We start from the raw sequence: 20,072 nt of genomic DNA on the forward strand, positions 1-20,072 counted from the left end.
CTCTTCAGATCCGCTCACCTTCATTCTGGCTCAACGTAGCCTCTGGCTCCTCTCTTTCCTCTACCTCATCCACATCATGGTCATCCGCCTCGATCTGCTCCACATCAAATCGCATTTGCACTCACCCTCATCGCATCGCATAGCAGCTCAATCACTTCTTGCCGCCGCACGTGTTAACAAGCTTAACAGAGTGTTTTACCTGCAACCATAATCGTACTCACGTGTTTACTACCTACACTCACCTAGCATCACCTACTCACCTAACTTATGAATTGTAATATAATGTGCTGGTTTACTCATTAATCGTTGTATGTGATTGTGTAGTAGTTAACTAAAGTGTTGACCAAGATGCTGCCCAAAGTGTTGACCAAGGTGCTGAGCAATGCCATGGCCAAGCACCTGACCAAAGTGTTGACCAAAGTGGTGACCAATGTGTTGACCAAAGTGGTGACCAAAGTGGTGACCAGAGTGCTGACCAAAGTGTTGACCAATGCCATGACCAATGTGCTGACCAAGGTGCTGACCAAAGAGGTGACCAAAGCGCTGACCAAGGTGCTGACCAAGTTGAGGTCACGGCAGCGATGACATGGTCACGGCAGCGATGACATGGTCACAGTAGCGATGATGTGGTTACGGCAGCGATGACATGGTCACAGCAGCGATGACATGGACACCGCAGCGATGACATGGTCACGGCAGCGATGACACGGTCACGGCAGCGATGACAGTGGTGACCAAGCAGGTGACCTAAGTGGTGATTATTATCCACTCTACATCGCCCCTTAACCCACTCTACATCGCCCCTTAACCCACTCTACATCGCCCCTTTATCCACTCTACATCGCTCCTTTACCCACTCTACATCGCCCCTTTACCCACTCTACATCGCCCCTTAACCCACTCTACATCGCCCCTTAACCCACTCTACATCGCTCCTTTACCCACTCTACATCGCCCCTTTACCCACTCTACATCGCTCCTTAACCCACTCTACATCGCCCCTTAATCCACTCTACATCGCCCCTTTACCCACTCTACATCGCCCCTTAACCCACTCTACATCGCCCCTTAACCCACTCTACATCGCCCCTTAACCCACTCTACATCGCCCCTTAATCCACTCTACATCGCCCCTTTATCCACTCTACATCGCCCCTTAACCCACTCTACATCGCTCCTTTACCCACTCTACATCGCCCCTTAACCCACTCTACATCGCCCCTTTATCCACTCTACATCGCTCCCTTATCCACTCTACATCGCTCCCTAACCCACTCTACATCGCTCCCTTAACCCACTCTACATCGCTCCCTAACCCACTCTACATCGCCCCTTAACCCACTCTACATCGCTCCTTTACCCACTCTACATCGCTCCTTTATCCACTCTACATCGCCCCTTAACCCACTCTACATCGCCCCTTTACCCACTCTACATCGCCCCTTTACCCACTCTACATCGCCCCTTAACCCACTCTACATCGCTCCCTTATCCACTCTACATCGCCCCTTTACCCACTCTACATCGCTCCTTAACCCACTCTACATCGCCCCTTTACCCACTCTACATCGCCCCCTTATCCACTCTACATCGCCCCTTAACCCACTCTACATCGCCCCTTAACCCACTCTACATCGCCCCTTAACCCACTCCACATCGCTCCCTTTATCCACTCTACATCGCTCCCTAACCCACTCTACATCGCCCCTTTACCCACTCTACATCGCTCCTTTATCCGCTCTCCATCGCCCCTTTATCCACTCTCCATCGCCCCTTTACCTACTCCACATCGCTTCCTAACCCACTCCACATCGCCCCTTAACCACTTCACATCGCTCCCTAATCCCCTCCACATCGCCCTTTACCCACTCCACATCGCTCCCTAACCCACTCTACATCGCCCCTTTATCCACTCCACATCGCTCCCTAATCCAATCTACATCGCCCCTTTATCCACTCTACATCGCCCCTTGACCCACTCCACATCGCTCCCTAACCCACTCTACATCGCTCCCTAACCCACTCTACATCGCCCGAATTACCTCGCCATAATACCGCTATGACATCTTTAAACCATCACAATAACTTGTGCCTTGTCACCCTTCACTTCCCTCCTTCCACCGCTTGCCACTGCCCTGACCATGTGCCGCTCAGGGAGCTTGGCAAGAAATTTGGTAAAATTCTGAACCTCAAAAATACCTCAAATAACAACACTAATAACATCCTTAATAACCTCTGTTCCGGCCTCGAAAAATTCCTAGGCTTCAACTCTGAGACTAAAGGCTACGACGGCACTGGGATTGTGTACTCTGACTTGGATAGGCTGTGTGACGGGGTGATGGGATTTTTGTATTATGTGCTTAAGGATGTCAGCGAGAAACAGCCTTACAGTGTGGGTAAATCAATACTAAAAGAGTTTGTTGAGACCGAATTAAAGCCTAAATTATCCACCGGGCGTGAGGGTTTTAAGGTCATTGAGCAGTTGGCGGGGAAAGTGCGGGAGTATAATGATAAAGTAAAAACATCGAATGACTATGTCAAAAACAAAATTAAAGAGATGCATAATCACGTTGACAAGACTTTAACAGATAAGTTAAGATCCATATTACTTAATGATGATTCAGATCTGCGGAAGGCATTGACACAACAGCAAGTTCAGAAGGTGGAGCAAGCTGTGACGGAAGCCGAGCGATTAGTCAAGGACTACGCTACAAAAGGTACGGATTTCATAAACGGTTTTCGTGAAAAGAAAGTGTTCAGTTACCGAAAGGGTACGACGTACGAATATAGAGACGAATTTAAGGACTTGAATCCTGACGTACAACAGAAAATTAATAATGCTATACAAAACATTTCATATGAAGCTACACGGCTTGGTGCACTCTCTGCCAAGGAACAGAACCACCTAGAGCAGATGACAGCGACGATCAAAGATACGTTTAGTTCGCTTAACAGGTGCGTGAATGATAAAATTGGCACAGACGTTACTGCGCTTGTTAGTAACATTGTGAAGCAAGTTGACGGAATTTTGAAATCGCTTCAGGCCATTGATAAGGAGCTGTGGAAGCATGTTAATGAGTTAGGAAAATGGATTAACACTGCGGATGAAATTGTGAGAGATGGCATAAATAGGGCTAATGGAATTGAAAACAAAGGTGTTGGATCTGTTAATAAGGACAACATTGATAATGTCGTAAAGAACATCAATACCGTGTTCTACGGGGCGAAAGATTTTGTCAAGCAGAATGTGGAAGAGGCAATTAAGGCAGTGGCAAAAATGGATGAAGAGCTGAAGAAAGATTTGTTTACGGTTAAGACGCAAATCGAAAAATCTATCGATTTGATTAATGTGAGCATTGCGGCGTTAGGGGGTAAGTTTAGCGAAATAACCGATCGTAATAAAATTTCCGGGATCATAGGTCATATTGAGAAGCAGGTTGCTAAGGTTGCGGGGAGCGGCTTAAGAAGCGAAAGCGGTCTTGGAGCCATCAAACATATACTGATTGCGTTCATCTGGAGGTATAAAAGTGAGAAGTTTGCAGCTAAAATGAACGAGTTGGTTGGTGAAATTATGAGGACGGATCCAGTGAAGGGGCATTTAAAGCAGTATGTTAGCAGTAACAAGGGGCAATGGAATACATATTTTAAGCCTGATACAACTGCGGATTCAATAACGCTGAAGGTTCAAGAAGAAATAATGAAGGAAATTACGAAGGTGATTACGGAGCCAGAATTAACGGGTGACAGCGTTGAGTCGCACTTGAATGTCCTAAATCAGAATATGCTAACATTTTCGCAGAAACTTCAGAATGGCATGTTGAGCAGCATAACGGCAATTGTCGACGCTGTCAAGAATCATCAAAATTTTAAGGAACCAGGTTCTACTGGACAGCATATTAAACACAATCTCCAGGACGCCGTGACCTCCACGTTCAGACAACTTGCTGCTGAAGTCAACAAATCTGCTAATATGATGAATGCACTGCTATTGGAGCCCCGGTTTCCAACCAACCAGAAATCCAGCGTAGCAGCCTACCTGGACGATGCGCTTGGGGTGGCCTCAACTCTTCACACGAATCTAAAAAATGCGCTCAATGATCGCACCGAAAGTACGAAATCTGCCGACAAAGTCGACAAGGCGATCGAGCAAGTCAAGAACACTCTCCGCGAGCAGCTGAGTGAAGATACTGAAAAACCAAGTAGCCATGTCAAGCTTCCAACTTCCGGCGACAAATTTCAAAATTACAATGGTTGCGTTGCCCAAGACGATGCTACCCTCTCCGCCCTTGCGTCCGGTAACCTGAATAATATAACTGAGTCATCAGGTACACTTCCGAATAAGATTAAGGACATTGATACCCATAGCCTTACGTATTTCGAAGAAAAATTAGGTGTCAAAAGGGAAGTAAAAAACCTATCTAACGGTTACCTGAAAGAGATCACGGATAACCTCACACAGCTCATGGAAGCATTCTCAAAAGCAGGCAGAGCCGTTAACGCCGAGTTTAAGAAACTCCAAACGAATATCGGCCGTAAAGAACACGGCTCTACAGTTGAGGTTACAAAGGGCTCACTTCAAAAAATTTACGACAATTTGTCGAATGTTCTTCGTGATAATGTTGCACGTGTCATTCAATCGGCCACCGAATTTGTGAAACTAGAAGCTGACAAACTAAAACAGAATTGCACTAAATCACTCACACAACATGTCAATACCGAATCTCAACAAGCAATACACAAGCTCATCACTCAAGCGAGAAAGCTGTGCATATCGTCAATGAAGTCTTCCCTTGAACAATTTTCGGGGAAGGTCACCGAGGAGCTGAAACCCCTGCCCACCCTCATCGACACCGACAGGCAGCACGGCTTTAAGGGTTTCATGCGGACGTTGCAAGGTATAATCGGAGAGAATGGTGAGACTTCGGACGAGAATATTGAGAGACTCAAGGGTCTCGTAGGTCAGCTGTCGAGAAATGTGAATCATAAGGATGCGTTCATAAAATTGTCTGCAAACTTCAAGGACTTCTGCTCACCACTCCACGTCTACCTCAAAGCAGAGATCAAACGCGTTCACGAAGCAAATAACGAGAAAATAAATCCCAAGCCATCCGGCGTGGAACAGCTGTACACCTCCAAACTCGACGCTGCGCATACAGCGCTCAACAACCTACTCGATCACATTAATACAAACAACCGCTACAATCACGAAGTACCCGCCTTGCTTGACAGTCTCTCCACTAAAGTCGATAGTCTCCACCCCAAGACCTTTAATGACCCGAACACTCCCCTGCTTGACGGCGTTGGGAAAGGGCTGCGTGAGTTTGCGGCTGAACTTGGAAAGGCGTACATCTCAGCGTACGACAGTGAGACGTTTGGTGCTGAGCTTGTCGAAAAAGATAAATTAACGCCGTATGGATCTAAGTTAAGTAAGGTCTGCTTGACCGTAGTTTCGACGTCATACAATGTGTTGAACACAGTGAGGAAGTACTCCGGTACCACGTGGAAGTCTGACAAGATACATCAATCGACACCAATTGGACAGTTCCTCGGCAACAACGGATACGTCGTATCCAAGGACAAACAAGACGGTCACTTGCGTCACGGAGCTGGTATGCTAGGCTGGCATGTTTACAAAAGCCTCGTTAAGAATGACGATAGCCGTGTCTACAGACATCATGATGCTGAGAAAGACACTGGCCCACTTGAAATGCTTCACGAGATTCTTCAAACATATTACAGAATCGGCCACATCTCTACCTTCTCTGCCAAGAAACTGCCGTGTAGCATATTTGAAATGTTGTGCTGGATAGTTGGTCTTCCGTGCACCTCGGCTTATGACGAAATGTTACATGACGCTGTCAGTGACTTATTTGTCGATCCTTCGAAGCGAGTCACAGTTGGAGATTTAGACGCCGCAGTTGTCGGCGATGAACCGGTAGCGTCATATCCGGAGGCGATCGAATTGGAACGTACACAGAGAGCAGTAAAACGCCTATGTTCGAGATCGTACGATGTTCTTCTTGAAATAGTGGGTTACGGAAACGCATACACAACCTACGCCGTCGACTACTGCGACAACAGCCTACAACTATCTTACCCTTCAGATCCGTCACAGTGCCTGGAACTATTGCTGGACATCCTACGTAAATTGTTACCGGTGTTCAGATTCTTGCATAGCCAATGTAAGGTGACTGCCGAACATCGCGGGTGGTCCGACTGTTGGTACGGTAAAGGCGTACAGTCATCCAAATCGCAGTGTAACGACCATGCAAGCGAAAAAGCAACGTGCCAACCAAATGACCAACCAAAATGCCAGGCAAGGTGCCAAGCAAATTGTCATCCAACGTCGCCACTTCAGTCGTATTTGTCAGATTGCCTTACCGGCCACTTGCCTCACCAGGTAAGCAGCATCGGTTGCAAGGCCAAATGTGCGACGTGTCCAAAGGTTCTCCCCGGCCAACCTTGCCTGACGCCTCTCGGCTTCAGAGGGTTCTCCGGTAGTATGAAGACAGGTAAAGACTTATGCAAAGTGCTAACCAAATTCTTCTTCGATGTGCAATATTCATCGTTGCTTTGCTTGATGCCCAAACCGCCATCTACGTTACCAGAACACTACCAGTTTGCGTTGACGTTAGGTAGTATGCTGAAAAATGGTAAAGGAGGCAGCACTGGTATCGTTTGTACAGCGTTTAGAGCATCAATCGGAAGCGCATCTATTCGCCTCTACGAGAATCCTATTGAACTAACTAATGCCTTCGGAGACGCTTACGGTAATACGCATATTGAACATAGTCACAGGACCGGAGAACCCAAGCACGCCCCGTTGTCCAGTTTATCAATGAACAACTCATGTATGCTTCCTAAGACCGACAATATTTACTGTGGTCCCTACCTTCAATCTCTATACCAGGATACCTATTATTCCCTCGCCGAGAAGCATTGTAACCTGTACTTGTCCTGGGCGATATACTTGCCGTGGCAATTTTGGAATTATCTGAAAACCCTATACGATTCTTTCTGCAGTATATCCTGCCAGGACTGGGGCTGCAGTGGTTGCTTAAAAGGTGACAAATGCAAGACGGGCAAACACGGAACGGACTACAACTGCAAATGCTGGAGTGTCGTCAAATGCCGCGGAGTGCAAAGCACTTTCTACAGTTACGGATTCACATTCGGCGACGCGAAGAAATTGTTGGACGAAAATGAACTGAGGTATTGCCACGATTTCTGCAAACAACTTGAGAATATTCTCAATTCACAATTTTTCAAAGACCTCCTCCAAAAGTGCGACGAATTCATATTCACCATCAGGCAGCCCTTCATCTGGCTTAACGTCGCACTCTGGTCACTCTCCCTCTTCTACCTCATCTGCGTCATGGTTGGCAGACTGGATGTGCTCCACATAAAATCGCATTTACGATCACCATCATCGCACAAGATAACGGCGCAGTCATTGTTGGCAGCAGCGCAAGTCGGAAGGCTTGCCAAGATATCGTATCTACGACCGTAATTGTATTCACGTTTGTAATTACTACACTCACTTACCATAGCTCACCTACTCACCTAACCGACAAACGTAGTCTAATGTATCGAATTACTCTAGCGGCAACCTGTGAACTAGGTAGCACCTAGATTAGGTTATGACTGAACGACCAAGCAAAGTGCTAAGCTGGCACCCAGGCAACGTGGTAACCTAGCAACCAGGCAACGTGGTAAGCTGGCGACCAGACTAAGTGGTAAGCTGGCACGCAGGCTAAGTGATAAGCTGGCGGATGAACCGTAATTTGGTGGGTGTTGTAGCACGTTGAGTTGTGCGTTGACTGTGAGAGGTGTCTGCGTTCCCCATTGAGTCAGTGTCACGTGAGGCTGGGTGATTGGTCGCTAACGTAGGCGGTCGTGAGGACCGCGGCGGGTGACTTAAGTCGTGTGTTGCGAGTCACTGGCAGGGTGGCGTAATCCGCGTTGGCCTCGTTAAGTAGCGTTTATAGGCGGCGATGTAGCGATTGTTAGTATCACATTTAGGCACGTAGCCGACACGCTCCGCCAGAATGGCGTCTATACTGCGGCTCGTAGCACGGTGCTGCTGCACTGTGGGAGTTGAGCGCACGGGGCTCGCTGCTAATTTTATGGCGTTGCGAATAGTGAATAATTTAAAGTGACAGTTGTTGCCGATCACATGCGTCGCGTCAGGGCAGCTGTGGTATCCCGGGCAGCGTGGGTGTCGGTGGCCTGGGCTGGGGGGACACAGGGGTGAGGGTGAGTGTTGATGAGGGGACTGGGAGCGGCAGTGGTAGTGTTGCAGTTGGTGAGTGCGTTGGTAGGTGATTGATATGTCTGCAGGTTGAGGGGACTGGGAGCGGCAGTGGTAGTGTTGCAGTTGGTGAGTGCTGCTTAAGTGACTGATATGTTTGCAGGTTGAGGGGACTGGGAGCGGCAGTGGTAGTGTTGCAGTTGGTGAGTGCGTTGCTAGGTGATTGATATGTCTGCAGGTTGAGGGGACTGGGAGCGGCAGTGGTAGTGTTGCAGTTGGTGAGTGCTGCTTAGGTGATTGATATGTTTGCAGGTTGAGGGGAGTGGGCGCGGCAGTGGTAGTGTTGCAGTTGGTGAGTGCGTTGCTGGAGTGATTGATATGCTTGCAGGTTGAGTGGACTGGGAGCTGCAGTGGTAGTGTTGCAGTTGGTGAGTGCGTTGCTACGTGATTGATATGCTTGCAGGCTGAGGGGACTGGGAGCGTCAGTGGTAGTGTTGCAGTTGGTGAGTGTTGCTTGAGTGATTGATATGCTTGCAGGTTGAGGGGACTGGTAGCGGCAGTGGTACGCGTTGCAGTTGGTGAGTGCTTGCTAGGTGATTGATGCTTGCAGGCTGAGGGGACTGGGAGCGGCAGTGGTAGTGTTGCAGTTGGTGAGTGCTGCTTAGGTGATTGATATGTTTGCAGGCTGAGGGGACTGGGAGCTGCAGTGGTAGTGTTGCAGTTGGTGAGTGCGTTGCTAGGTGATTGATATGTTTGCAGGCTGAGGGGACTGGGAGAGGAAGATGAGCGGTTTTGGGCAGCGGTGTAGTTGTCCTACGCTGTGTCAGTATACTAATTGTACTTGCTGTCCATGGTGTTGTGAAATATGTAGTGAAGACATTTATTACGGTTGCAAGTTATGTGCGGCGTATTCCTATATGAGTCGGGGGAGAATGCGTTGCCACCCTAAAGGATGTTCTTCACAAAGAAAGCCGTGTACCAACATTTACACATGTTTATGTACATGTTGTAGACAGAAATGTAGAGATGGTGATTCCGCCTGCAAAGCCCCTGAGCCCGTCATTCGACCACTTCCCCTTTCTTCCCCCGGTCCTCAGGCTCAAGCCGCCAGTCAAGAAGATCCGTCTCGTGCCGACCCTCTCAAGCAAGAAAGCAGATCTAAATCTGCTACTACTTCCACAGGTCCCGCCATTTCCCCCTCCGCCATCGCCGCCGTCATCGTTGCCATCATCGTCGCCATCATCGTCGCCATCATCCTGCTCGACCTGTGCATCTTCCGCTTCCCGGTGGGCCGCAACATCCGCGATTTCCTCGTCCGCAAGATACCCTTCTGCATCGCCTTTTACAGCTAATCTCAGCAATTTATCAGCGCAATTTTCGTAATCCAAATTCCACTGATCACCTAACAGGCAACTGACATCTAATGTTGTAGACAGAGTAATGATTGCGTTGATGACAAATCACATGAGCAGTGAGGTGACCATCTACCCCTCCCTACTCCGCCATCGCCGCCGTCATCGTTGCCATCATCGTCGCCATCATCGTCGCCATCATCCTGCTCGACCTGTGCATCTTCCGCTTCCCGGTGGGCCGCAACATCCGCGATTTCCTCGTACGCAAGATACCCTTCTGCATCGCCTTTTACAGCTAATCTCAGCAATTTATCAGCGCAATTTTCGTAATCCAAATTCCACTGATCACCTAACAGGCAACTGACATCTAATGTTGTAGACAGAGTAATGATTGCGTTGATGACAAATCACATGAGCAGTGAGGTGACCATCTACCCCTCCCTACTCCGCCATCGCCGCCGTCATCGTTGCCATCATCGTCGCCATCATCCTGCTCGACCTGTGCATCTTCCGCTTCCCAGTGGGCCGCAACATCCGCGATTTCCTCGTCCGCAAGATACCCTTCTGCATCGCGTTCTACAGCTGAACTCAGCAATATGTTGGCGCAAACATTGTTAATCCAAATCCCACTGATCACCTACCTGGCAACTGACATCTAATGTTCTAGACAGAGTAATGATAGCGTTGATGACCAATCACATGAACAGTGAGGTGACCATATCCCCGCCCCTTACATCACCGCACCCATCGCCCTCATCATCGTCGTCATCTGCGTCATGATCTACTTCCGCATCCGGCCGTTCCACAGGGTGCGGTATCTACTGCGCAGCCAATCACAATCACCTAACTGGCAACAGACATCTAATGTTCTAGACATTAATGATCGTGTTGATGGCGAATCACATGAGCAGTAAAGTAACTACTTCCCCCCCTCCCTACTCCGCCATCGCCGCCGTCATCGTTGCCCTCATCGTCGCCATCATCCTGCTCGACCTGTGCATCATCCGCTTCCCGGTGGGCCGCAACATCCGCGATTTCCTCGTCCGCAAGATACCCTTCTGCATCGCGTTCTACAGCTGATCTCAGCAATTCGTTAGCGCAAACATCGTAATCCAAATTACACCGATAACCTAACTGGCAACTGACATCTAATGTTGTAGACAGTTACGATTGCGTTGATGATCAATGACATGAGCAGTGAGGTGACCTAGCACCTGACCAAGTTGATGGTCACGGCAGCGATGACATGGTCACCGCAGCGATGACATGGTCACGGCAGCGATGACATGGTCACGGCAGCGATGACATGGTCACGGCAGCGATGACATGGTTACGGCAGCGATGACATGGTTACAGAAGCGATGGCATGGTCACGGCAGCGATGACATGGTTACGGCAGCGATGACATGGTCACGGCAGCGATGACATGGTCACGGCAGCGATGACATGCTTACGGCAGCGGTGACATGGTCACGGCAGCGGTGACATGCTTACGGCAGCGGTGACAGTGGTGACCAAGCACCTGACCTAAGTGGTGATAATTACCCACTCTACATCGCTCCCTTATCCACTCTACATCGCCCCTTAACCCACTCTACATCGCCCCTTTATCCACTCTACATCGCCCCTCTATCCACTCCACATCGCCCCTTATCCACTCTACATCGCCCCTTTATCCACTCTCCATCGCCCCTTTACCCACTCTACATCGCCCCTTAATCCACTCTACATCGCTCCCTAACCCACTCTACATCGCTCCCTAATCCACTCTACATCGCTCCTTAATCCACTCTACATCGCCCCTTATCCACTCTACATCGCTCCTTTATCCACTCTACATCGCCCCTTATCCACTCCACATCGCCCCTTAACCCACCTGACATCGCTCCTTATCCACTCTACATCGCCCCTTAACCTCCTTTAATCGCTCCCTAATCCACTCTACATCCCTTGAATTACCTTCCCATAATACCGCTATGACCTCCATAAACTTTTATAATAACTTGTCCCTTGTCACCCTTCACTTCCCCTCTTCCACCTCTTGCCACTGCCCTGACCATGTTCACCCTAACTCCAAATCCGCCGAATTACCTTGTCTTATTAACGCTATGACCTCCATAAACCTTTATAATAACTTGTTGATACTGACCATTCTCTTACTGATGATGCTACTAGAAGAGCCTTGCAGGACATTGACTCCAAGCTCATTAGCCTTGGTCACCTTGCTGGACAGCTTGGCGGATTTGTTGGTGAGAGTGAGAGTGTTAAGAAAGCCGTTAAGAATGCTATTATCGCTTGTTTCGACACTAATTCAGACCTTAAAAATGACTTAAAACATCTTTACTCTTCTCTTGTTACTACCCTTTCTGAGTCTGTCAACTCTGCTGGCCTGTCTGTTGACACCCGTAAAATTAGTGAGCTTAGTCAGCGAGTTACTCAAGAAATTAATGACATAAATCAACGTATTAATAGCCCTAATAATCTTAATAATCTTCCTTCTTCCCCCTCTCCCTCTGCTGAGCTAGACAAATTGCAGTCCAAGTTGCAGGCTTTGAAGGAAGTGGAGGAGCTTTGTGGATTTTTGACTAATCGTAATAATGCGTCAAATGAGCCTAAAAAGCTTTTAGAAAATCTTTGTTCCGGCCTCGAGACTTTCCTCGGCTTCAACTCTGCTTCCAAAGGCTACGATGGCCAGGGGATTGTCTACTCTGACCTGGATAGGCTGTGTGACGGGGTGATGGGATTTTTGTATCAGGTGCTTAAGGATGTCAGCGAGAAACAGCCTTACAAAGTAGGCAGAGATATACTTATTAAGCTTATCGATGAGCAAATTAAACCTAAATTATCCACCGGGCGTGAGGGTTTTAAGGTCATTGAGCAGGTGGCGGAGAAGGTGGGGGAGTATAATGGTTTAGTAGAGCAGAGTAACGAAACTGTGAAAAATAAGATAACAAATTTAGATGAACAAATGGAACAAGTCAAAAAAGATGTAAATGAAACATATCCAACAAAAAATGATAATGATGAAGAGCCTAATGCAGACAAAATTGAGAAATCAAAAAACGAAGTAACTCAGACGGTAAAAAAATGTCAACAACTTGCAAGTACGTTTAGACGTGAAATACTTAATTTCAAAGATAAAATCAAAGATTTAGGTCATGAAGCCAACGAACAAATTAATAAAGCCAGAGACAATGTGGAGCGTGAAGGTCAGCGTCTTGGCAGAGTGCAGAAGAACGAAGAAAATGAATTTAAGGAGATGGAGAAAAGAATACGTGAAAAGCTTGAAGAGCTTGGAGGGAGCGTGAAAAAACAAATTTCATGTAACGTGACAGAGTTGGTTGATAAGTTGAAAAAGGCAGTACAAAACATTAAAACTGACATCGTACGTATTAGCAAACTGTTGACTAGCTACGTTCTGGAGTTAGAGGGATGGATGAAAGAAGCGAAAAGGTTTATTGACGGTGTAATGCAAAATCAGGTTAAAGCAGTAAGAGATGAGGTCGCTTGGGATGAGTCTGGTAAAAGTGAGAAAAGATGGAATCAGATCGAAAACGCTGCGACAGAGTTGAGAAAGAAAGCGCAGAAACTATTTGAGGCTGGAGAGGAGGCAAAGAAGAGCGTTCAGGAGACAGTTAGATTGGCGCTTCAGCAGGTGATGACGATGAATGATGCGCTTAAAACGGATTTGTTCACCGTGAAAGGTAAGATAAAGGCGGCGGTTATGGCATTAGGTAAAACGTTGGAGACATATGTGAAGGATGGATTGTGGAAAATTGAAGATCCAATTAATAAACAGGTTGATGAGATTGTGCGGAGTTCGTCGGACTTTCTCACTAAATTCGAAGCAACAAAGGGAGCTCTTGAAAAGGCATTAGAAATTGTGGCTGGAGACTTGCAAACCATCTGGAGCCTCACCGAATTTGAGAAGATTAAAGGTACGTACAACAGGACGGTCCAAGCCCCGTTGCTTGAAGCTATTGGTACACGCGACATTTTTTCCGATCTTAAAACATATTTCAATAACGTTAATGCACAGCTTGTTCAGAATGTTAGGGATGCGTTGGAAGGTATGGGCAAAAATTGGCAGAGTGCTTTTAAGTATACAATTGAAGCGGAATCAATTCAAGCAATTCGTAAGTTGGTTACGCATTCAAGCGCTCCTCCAACTTTGGATACGGCTGCACTTCAGAAATATGGCATCGACATATCGAAGAATGTCCGTAAACTTGATCTCACGAATAACGTTACAAACATGAAAAAGGTAATCGATAATCTCGAAAAGTATCATACGTTAGACAAGGTGGACCTCGAGAATATCTTTAAGGAACTGGCCCAAATTACACAAACCGTATCTTCCCATTCAAAGACAGTGGTAGAAGAAGTAATTAAAGCGATGCAGAGAAATGTTAAGTTGGAGGTTGAGACGGTTGCGGACTTCGTAAAGGATAAAATTGTAAATATGAGAAACGGCGTAGAATTCAATCAACATGACAGAGAATTTGACTACGGCGGGGGCGGCGCTAAAGCTAACGTCAGATCTTTTCCTATATTGGTAACACAGTATCAGGACATTGATAGGAAGCTACTACAGTTGAAAAATGATGTCATCCCGCAAGCGTTTAAGAAGAATCCACCAGGTAGTAAAGATCCGATGACTTATACATTTGGCGAGCAGCTCATGAAGGATTTCAAAAAAACCTACGATGACAACTTCACACACGGCGATATCAAAACTGGCGGCGGAGCCGGCCGCACAAGTGTACTCGACGAAGAGGTTGGAGGACAGATAATGACGGGCACGGGCAACGATAATAAAATCGCTAACTTTGCTGAAAAGAATTTCTCGGAATATATTAAGATCGTTACACAAGACAGCGTATCCGCGGCGGTGGGTGACCCAACCCAGCTAGATGGCGCCCTTCCAATTAAAATCAAAGAGATTCAAGAACAGGTTGCCACTGTCGCTCTAGCATCCATCGACCAACTCAACGAGCAAGCCGAGACGCAATTTAGAGAAGTCACCTCCACCCTCAGCCAGCTCTGCGGTGCGGTTCAACGTTCCCTCAAGGATGTCAACTTTTTCCTGAACAACTTTAAAGAAGGGCAAATTGGCGAGAAACTGGAGGCTATCAAAGAGAAGATCAACAAGTTACAAAGCATTGATTTGAAGAATCTCATTAAGTCGACCGAGGCATTTGCCGGCTTCTCCACAGAGCAATGTGCAAAAGCAATCGAGGAGCTAGACAAACATGTCAACTCCCAAGTAGAGACTGCCACCGAAAAACTCACCACTCAGGCCAAAAAGCACTACGTCTCCACCCTCAAGACTGAGCTGCAAAACTTCACCGCCAGAGTTCAGGGCCACTTGACTGGACTGACGACGATCATTGACAAAGACCTGGTCCAGGGTTACAAGGGGCTCATGAAGACTGTGCAGGGCGTTAAGTTTATTGTTGAACACCGAAAGGACGCTGAGTTCGACACGTCGGCAGACACTGCTCTCTTCACTAAACTAAAAGACGCTGTACCTGTGCCACCCGGGCAAGAGAAGCTAACCAAAGAACATTTCGAGGCCTTGTCATCAGCGTTCAAACATTACTTCAACAACATCCACGGATACGTCAAGGAAGAGATTTCGAGGCTGGACAAGCAGTACAAACAAACGCTTAATTACCAGCTAACACATACTGAATCGAAATACCTTGAGAGGCTCTACACCTCCAAACTCGACGCTGCTAATACCGCACTCAACAACCTACTCGATCACATTAGTAATCACCGCTACGATCACGAAGTGCCCGCCTTGCTCGACAGTCTCTCCACTAAAGTCGATGGTCTGCACCCCAAGACATTCAATGAGCCGAGCAGTCCGCTGCTTGACGGTATAAGTAAGGGGCTGGGTAAGTTTGCGGCTGAGCTTAGTAAAACCTATTTAAACGCTTACGATGGCGCTTCGGATGGCATGGTATTGGTCGACGCAAGAACTACGAAAGTGACCGATGATGGCAAAAGGTGCGCTAAAGTGTGCCTGTCGCTGCTCTCCATCCTGTATTCCGAGTTCAAGACTATACTGAAGTACTGCGTTGCAAGGTGTAAAAGCGATCAAATAAACATAAACACAGACCTCGGAAAATATTTCGCCACTCAAGGCTACAAGGTTACCGAGGACGGGAAGAAGCACTGGGAGCTGCAGGACAGTAAAGGCATGACAGGACTATTCATCTGCAAACGTATGTTCGGAAGTGATGAACACCACTTGTATTACATTGATAAATCCAAGCAAAACGCACTGGATACACTGCACGACTGTCTCCAGATATATTACCAAGTCTGCCACGTCGCCACCTTCTCTGCGAGGAAACGTCCATGTAACATATTCGAGATGCTTTGCTGGGTGTCTGGTCTCCCGTGCAATAACGTTTTTGACGAAATGTTACATGAGACTGTCAGTGAACTATTCGTCGATCCAAGTAAACAGCCTGAAGACGCCGATGGCATCCCCGTCACATATATCAGCGATGAACCCCTCGCAGCGTACCCACTGTCGATCGCATATGACGACACACGCAGGGCGGTGAAACGCCTGTGTTCGAGATCCCACGATATTCTCACAACAATCGCTGGAACCGGTGACGCGTACTCCATGTACGCCGTGGACTACTCGACCAATTCGCTGAACTTTCACTACCCATCCAAGGGCGAAGATTGCCTCCAGATGCTATTGGATGTGCTTCGCAGACTACTACCCTCACTTAAATTTTTGCATACTCAATGCGGCCTAAGCTCTGCATACCACGGCTGGTCCGGCTGTCAGTACGGCAGAGGAGTCAAACACTCCAATTGGCAATGCGGTGAACATCCCGCCGACGAGTCAACCGATTGCCTACCTAGATCGCCGTTGATGTCGTATCTTCGCGACTGCCTACCCGGGTGCCTGCCTCACCAGTTGGTTTCAGCGGGGTGTAAGTCCGAGTGTAAAACGTGTCCCAAAAGCCTACCCGGTGCGCCATGTATAACACCACTTGGGTTCAGAGGTTTCTCTGGAAGCACGAAGACAGGTAAGGACATATGCAATGTGCTGACCAAATTCTTCGACAATTCGAATATTAACACGCTGTTCGGTCTGCTGCCCAAGCCGCCATCTACATTGCCCGAACACTTCCAATTTGCGTTGACGCTAAGCAGTATGTTAGATCATGGCAAGTCCGCCAGTGATGATGTCAGCTTAGCTTTTGAAACAAAAACCAAAGCGCTGTCCATCGAGCTATACAAGGAGACAAGCAAACTCACAGGTGCGCTGCAGAATGCATATCGCAACCAAACAGGCCACAACAGCTCGGGCCATTCCAAATCCACGGAAGCTGACTTGTGGAGCCTGTCAAGAGAATCATGCAATCTACCTCATGACAGGGATATTCACTGTGCTCCCTACCTCTGCTCCACATCTTCAGATGCGTACAAGTACCTCGCCAAAAAGCACGCCGATCTCTACCTGTCATGGGCTGTATATCTGCCGTGGACATTCTACAGTTACCTTAAATCGTTGCTCGATGCGTTCCAGCAAATTGATTGTGGAGGCTCCGGTTGTACGAAATGTTCGTGCAAGCCGGGTAAGCATGGTGTCGAGTACAACTGCAAGTGCAACGCATTGATAAGCTGTCGTGGAGTGATGACTACGTTCTACCAGTACGGATTCACTTTCGGCAACGCAAAAACGCTGTATGGAACTAACAGAAAATTCTGCCATAGTTTCCATACGCAACTGAGTAATCTGCTGAAATCGCAATACTTCACCAAATTATTTGAAGAATGTGACAACTTCATCTGGACCATCAGAGAACCGTTCACCTATCTAATCCTCGCACTCTGGTCACTGTCCCTCTTCTACCTCATGTGCGTGATGGTTGGCAGACTGGATGTGCTCCACATCAGGTCACACCTGAGGATACCGTCGTCGCACAGGATAACGGCGCAGTCATTGTTGGCGGCAGCGCAAGTCGGAAGGCTTGCCAAGATATCGTATCTACAACCGTAATTGTATTCACATCTGTAACTCACAGCAACTCACGTAACAACTCACCTACTCACCTAACTGACAAACGTAGTCTAATGTCTCGAATTACTCTAGCGGCAACCTGTGAACTAGATAGCGTTGAAATTAAGTGATGACTCAAAGACAATGCAAAGTGCTAACCTAGCAACCAGGCAAAGTGTTGACCTAGCACCCAGGCAAAGTGCTAAGCTGGCGACCAGGCAAAGTGCTAACCTAGCAACCAGGCAAAGTGTTGACCTAGCACCCAGGCAACGTGTTGACCTAGCAACCAGGCAACGTGCTAAGCTAGCAACCAGGCAACGTGGTGACCTAGCACACGGGCAAAGTGTTGACCTAGCACACGGGCAACGTGGTGACCTAGCAACCAGGCAAAGTGGTGACCTAGCAACCAGGCAAAGTGTTGACCTAGCAACCAGGCTAAGTGGTAAGGTAGCACACGGGCAACGTGGTGACCTAGCAACCAGGCAACGTGTTGACCTAGCACACAGGTTAGGTGCTAACCTAGCACACAGGTTAGGTGCTAACCTAGCATCCAGGCAAAGTGCTGAGCTAGCATCCAGGCAAAGTGCTGAGCTAGCATCCAGGCTAAGTGCTAAGCTGGCAACCAGGCTAAGTGCTAAGCAAGCACCCAGGCAAAGTGTTGACCTAGCACCCAGGCTAAGTGCTAAGCTAGCACCCAGACTAAGTGCTAACCTAGCAACCAGGCAAAGTGCTAAGCTGGCAACCAGGCAACGTGGTAACCTAGCATCCGGGCTAAGTGCTAAGCTAGCACACAGGCAAAGTGTTAAGCTAGCACCCAGGCAAAGTGCTAACCTAGCAACCAGGCTAAGTGGTAACCTAGCACCCAAGTAACGTGTTGACCTAACAACCAGGCAAAGTGGTAAGCTAGCACACAGGCAAAGTGGTAAGCTGGCGGATGAACCGTAATTTGGTTGTTGCGTTGAGTTGTGCGTTGACTGTGAGAGGTGTCCGCGTTGCCCATTGAGTCAGTGTCACGTGAGGCTGGGTGATTGGTCGCTAACGTAGGCGGTCGTGATGGCCGCGGCGGGTGACCCAAGCCGTGTGTTGCGAGTCACTGGCAGGGTGGCGTAATCTGCGTTGGCCTCGTTAAGTAGCATTTATAGGCGTCAATGTAGCGATCGTTAATATCACATTTAGGCACGTAGCGGACACACTCCGCCAGTATGGCGCCGATACCGCGGCTCGTAGCACGGTGCTGCTGCACTGTGGGAGTTGAGCGCACGGAGTCGCTGCAATTTTTATGGCGTTGCGAATAGTGAATAATTTGAAGTGACAGTTGGTGCCGATCACATGCGTCGCGTCAGGCGCAGCTGTGGTATCCTGGGCAGCGTGGGTGTCGGAGCCCGGGCTGGGGGGATACAGCGGTGAGGGTGCGTGTTGATGAGGGGACTGGGCGCGATGTAAGGTGGATAAAGGGGCGATGTGGAGTGGGTTAGGGAGCGATGTAGAGTGGGTTAAGGGGCGATGTGGAGTGGGTTAGGGAGCGATGTGGAGTGGGTTAGGGAGCGATGTGGAGTGGGTAAAGGAGCGGCGATGACATGGTCACGGCAGCGATGTCATGGTCACGGCAGCGATGACATGGCTACAGCAGCGATGACATGGTCACGGCAGCGATGACACGGTCACGGCAGCGATGACATGGTTACGGCAGCGATGACATGGTTACGGCAGCGATGACATGGTCACGGCAGCGATGACACGGTCACGGCAGCGATGACATGGTTACGGCAGCGATGTCTTGGTTACGGCAGCGATGTCTTGGTTACGGCAGCGATGACATAGTTACGGCAGCGATGACATGGTTACGACAGCGATGACATGGTCACGGCAGCGATGACATGGTTACGACAGCGATGACATGGTCACGGCAGCGATGACATCAACACGGCAGCGACGACATGGACACGGCAGCGATGACATGGTCACGGCAGCGATGTCATGGTCACGGCAGCGATGACATGGCTACAGCAGCGATGACATGGTCACGGCAGCGATGACACGGTCACGGCAGCGATGACACGGTCACGGCAGCGATGACATGGTTGAGGCAGCGATGACATGGTTGAGGCAGCGATGACATGGTTGAGGCAGCGATGTCATGGTCACGGCAGCGATGTCTTGGTTACGGCAGCGATGTCTTGGTTACGGCGGTGATGAAGAGGTCGGTTCGGGGGTGATGTAGTGGGTCAGCACGTGGGATATGGAATTGGTCAGCACGTTGGTCATGGCATTGGTCAGCACGTTGCTTGGTCTTTTAGTCATCACCTAATCTAAACGTTATCAAGTTCACAGGTTTCCGCTAGAGTAATTCGAGACATTAGACTACGTTTGGCGGTAAGGTGAGTAGGTGAGATGTTACGTGCGTAGCTGGAATGCACGTGGATCTTGATCC

The 20,072-nt window shown here is 48.5% G+C and overlaps 4 protein-coding genes across 4 annotated transcripts; 3 read left to right on the plus strand and 1 right to left on the minus strand.

Moving 5' to 3' along the window:
- Window positions 1-2,059: 2,059 nt before the first annotated feature.
- BBBOND_0001470 (hypothetical protein, conserved) lies at window positions 2,060-7,510 on the plus strand (the record flags this gene model as incomplete). Its single annotated transcript, XM_012914988.1, has 1 exon — window positions 2,060-7,510. The coding sequence occupies one exon, from the start codon at window positions 2,060-2,062 to the stop codon at window positions 7,508-7,510; it is 5,451 nt and encodes a 1,816-aa protein (XP_012770442.1).
- A 1,736-nt stretch (window positions 7,511-9,246) lies between these two features.
- Window positions 9,247-10,258, minus strand: BBBOND_0001480 (hypothetical protein, conserved; the record flags this gene model as incomplete). The annotated part of the gene is made up of 4 exons (XM_012914989.1): window positions 9,247-9,645; window positions 9,750-9,944; window positions 10,049-10,190; window positions 10,245-10,258. 4 exons carry the CDS (start codon window positions 10,256-10,258, stop codon window positions 9,247-9,249), a joined length of 750 nt encoding a protein of 249 aa, XP_012770443.1.
- A 236-nt stretch (window positions 10,259-10,494) lies between these two features.
- BBBOND_0001490 (hypothetical protein, conserved) lies at window positions 10,495-10,683 on the plus strand (the record flags this gene model as incomplete). The annotated part of the gene is made up of 1 exon (XM_012914990.1): window positions 10,495-10,683. The coding sequence occupies one exon, from the start codon at window positions 10,495-10,497 to the stop codon at window positions 10,681-10,683; it is 189 nt and encodes a 62-aa protein (XP_012770444.1).
- A 1,657-nt stretch (window positions 10,684-12,340) lies between these two features.
- BBBOND_0001500 (hypothetical protein, conserved) lies at window positions 12,341-17,641 on the plus strand (the record flags this gene model as incomplete). Its single annotated transcript, XM_012914991.1, has 1 exon — window positions 12,341-17,641. One exon carries the CDS (start codon window positions 12,341-12,343, stop codon window positions 17,639-17,641), a length of 5,301 nt encoding a protein of 1,766 aa, XP_012770445.1.
- Between the last annotated feature and the right edge of the window lie 2,431 nt (window positions 17,642-20,072).

The sequence above is a fragment of the Babesia bigemina genome, scaffold Bbigscaff_62474, assembly GCF_000981445.1.
Source record: "Babesia bigemina genome assembly Bbig001, scaffold Bbigscaff_62474".
Classification (NCBI taxonomy): Eukaryota; Apicomplexa; class Aconoidasida; order Piroplasmida; family Babesiidae; genus Babesia; species Babesia bigemina.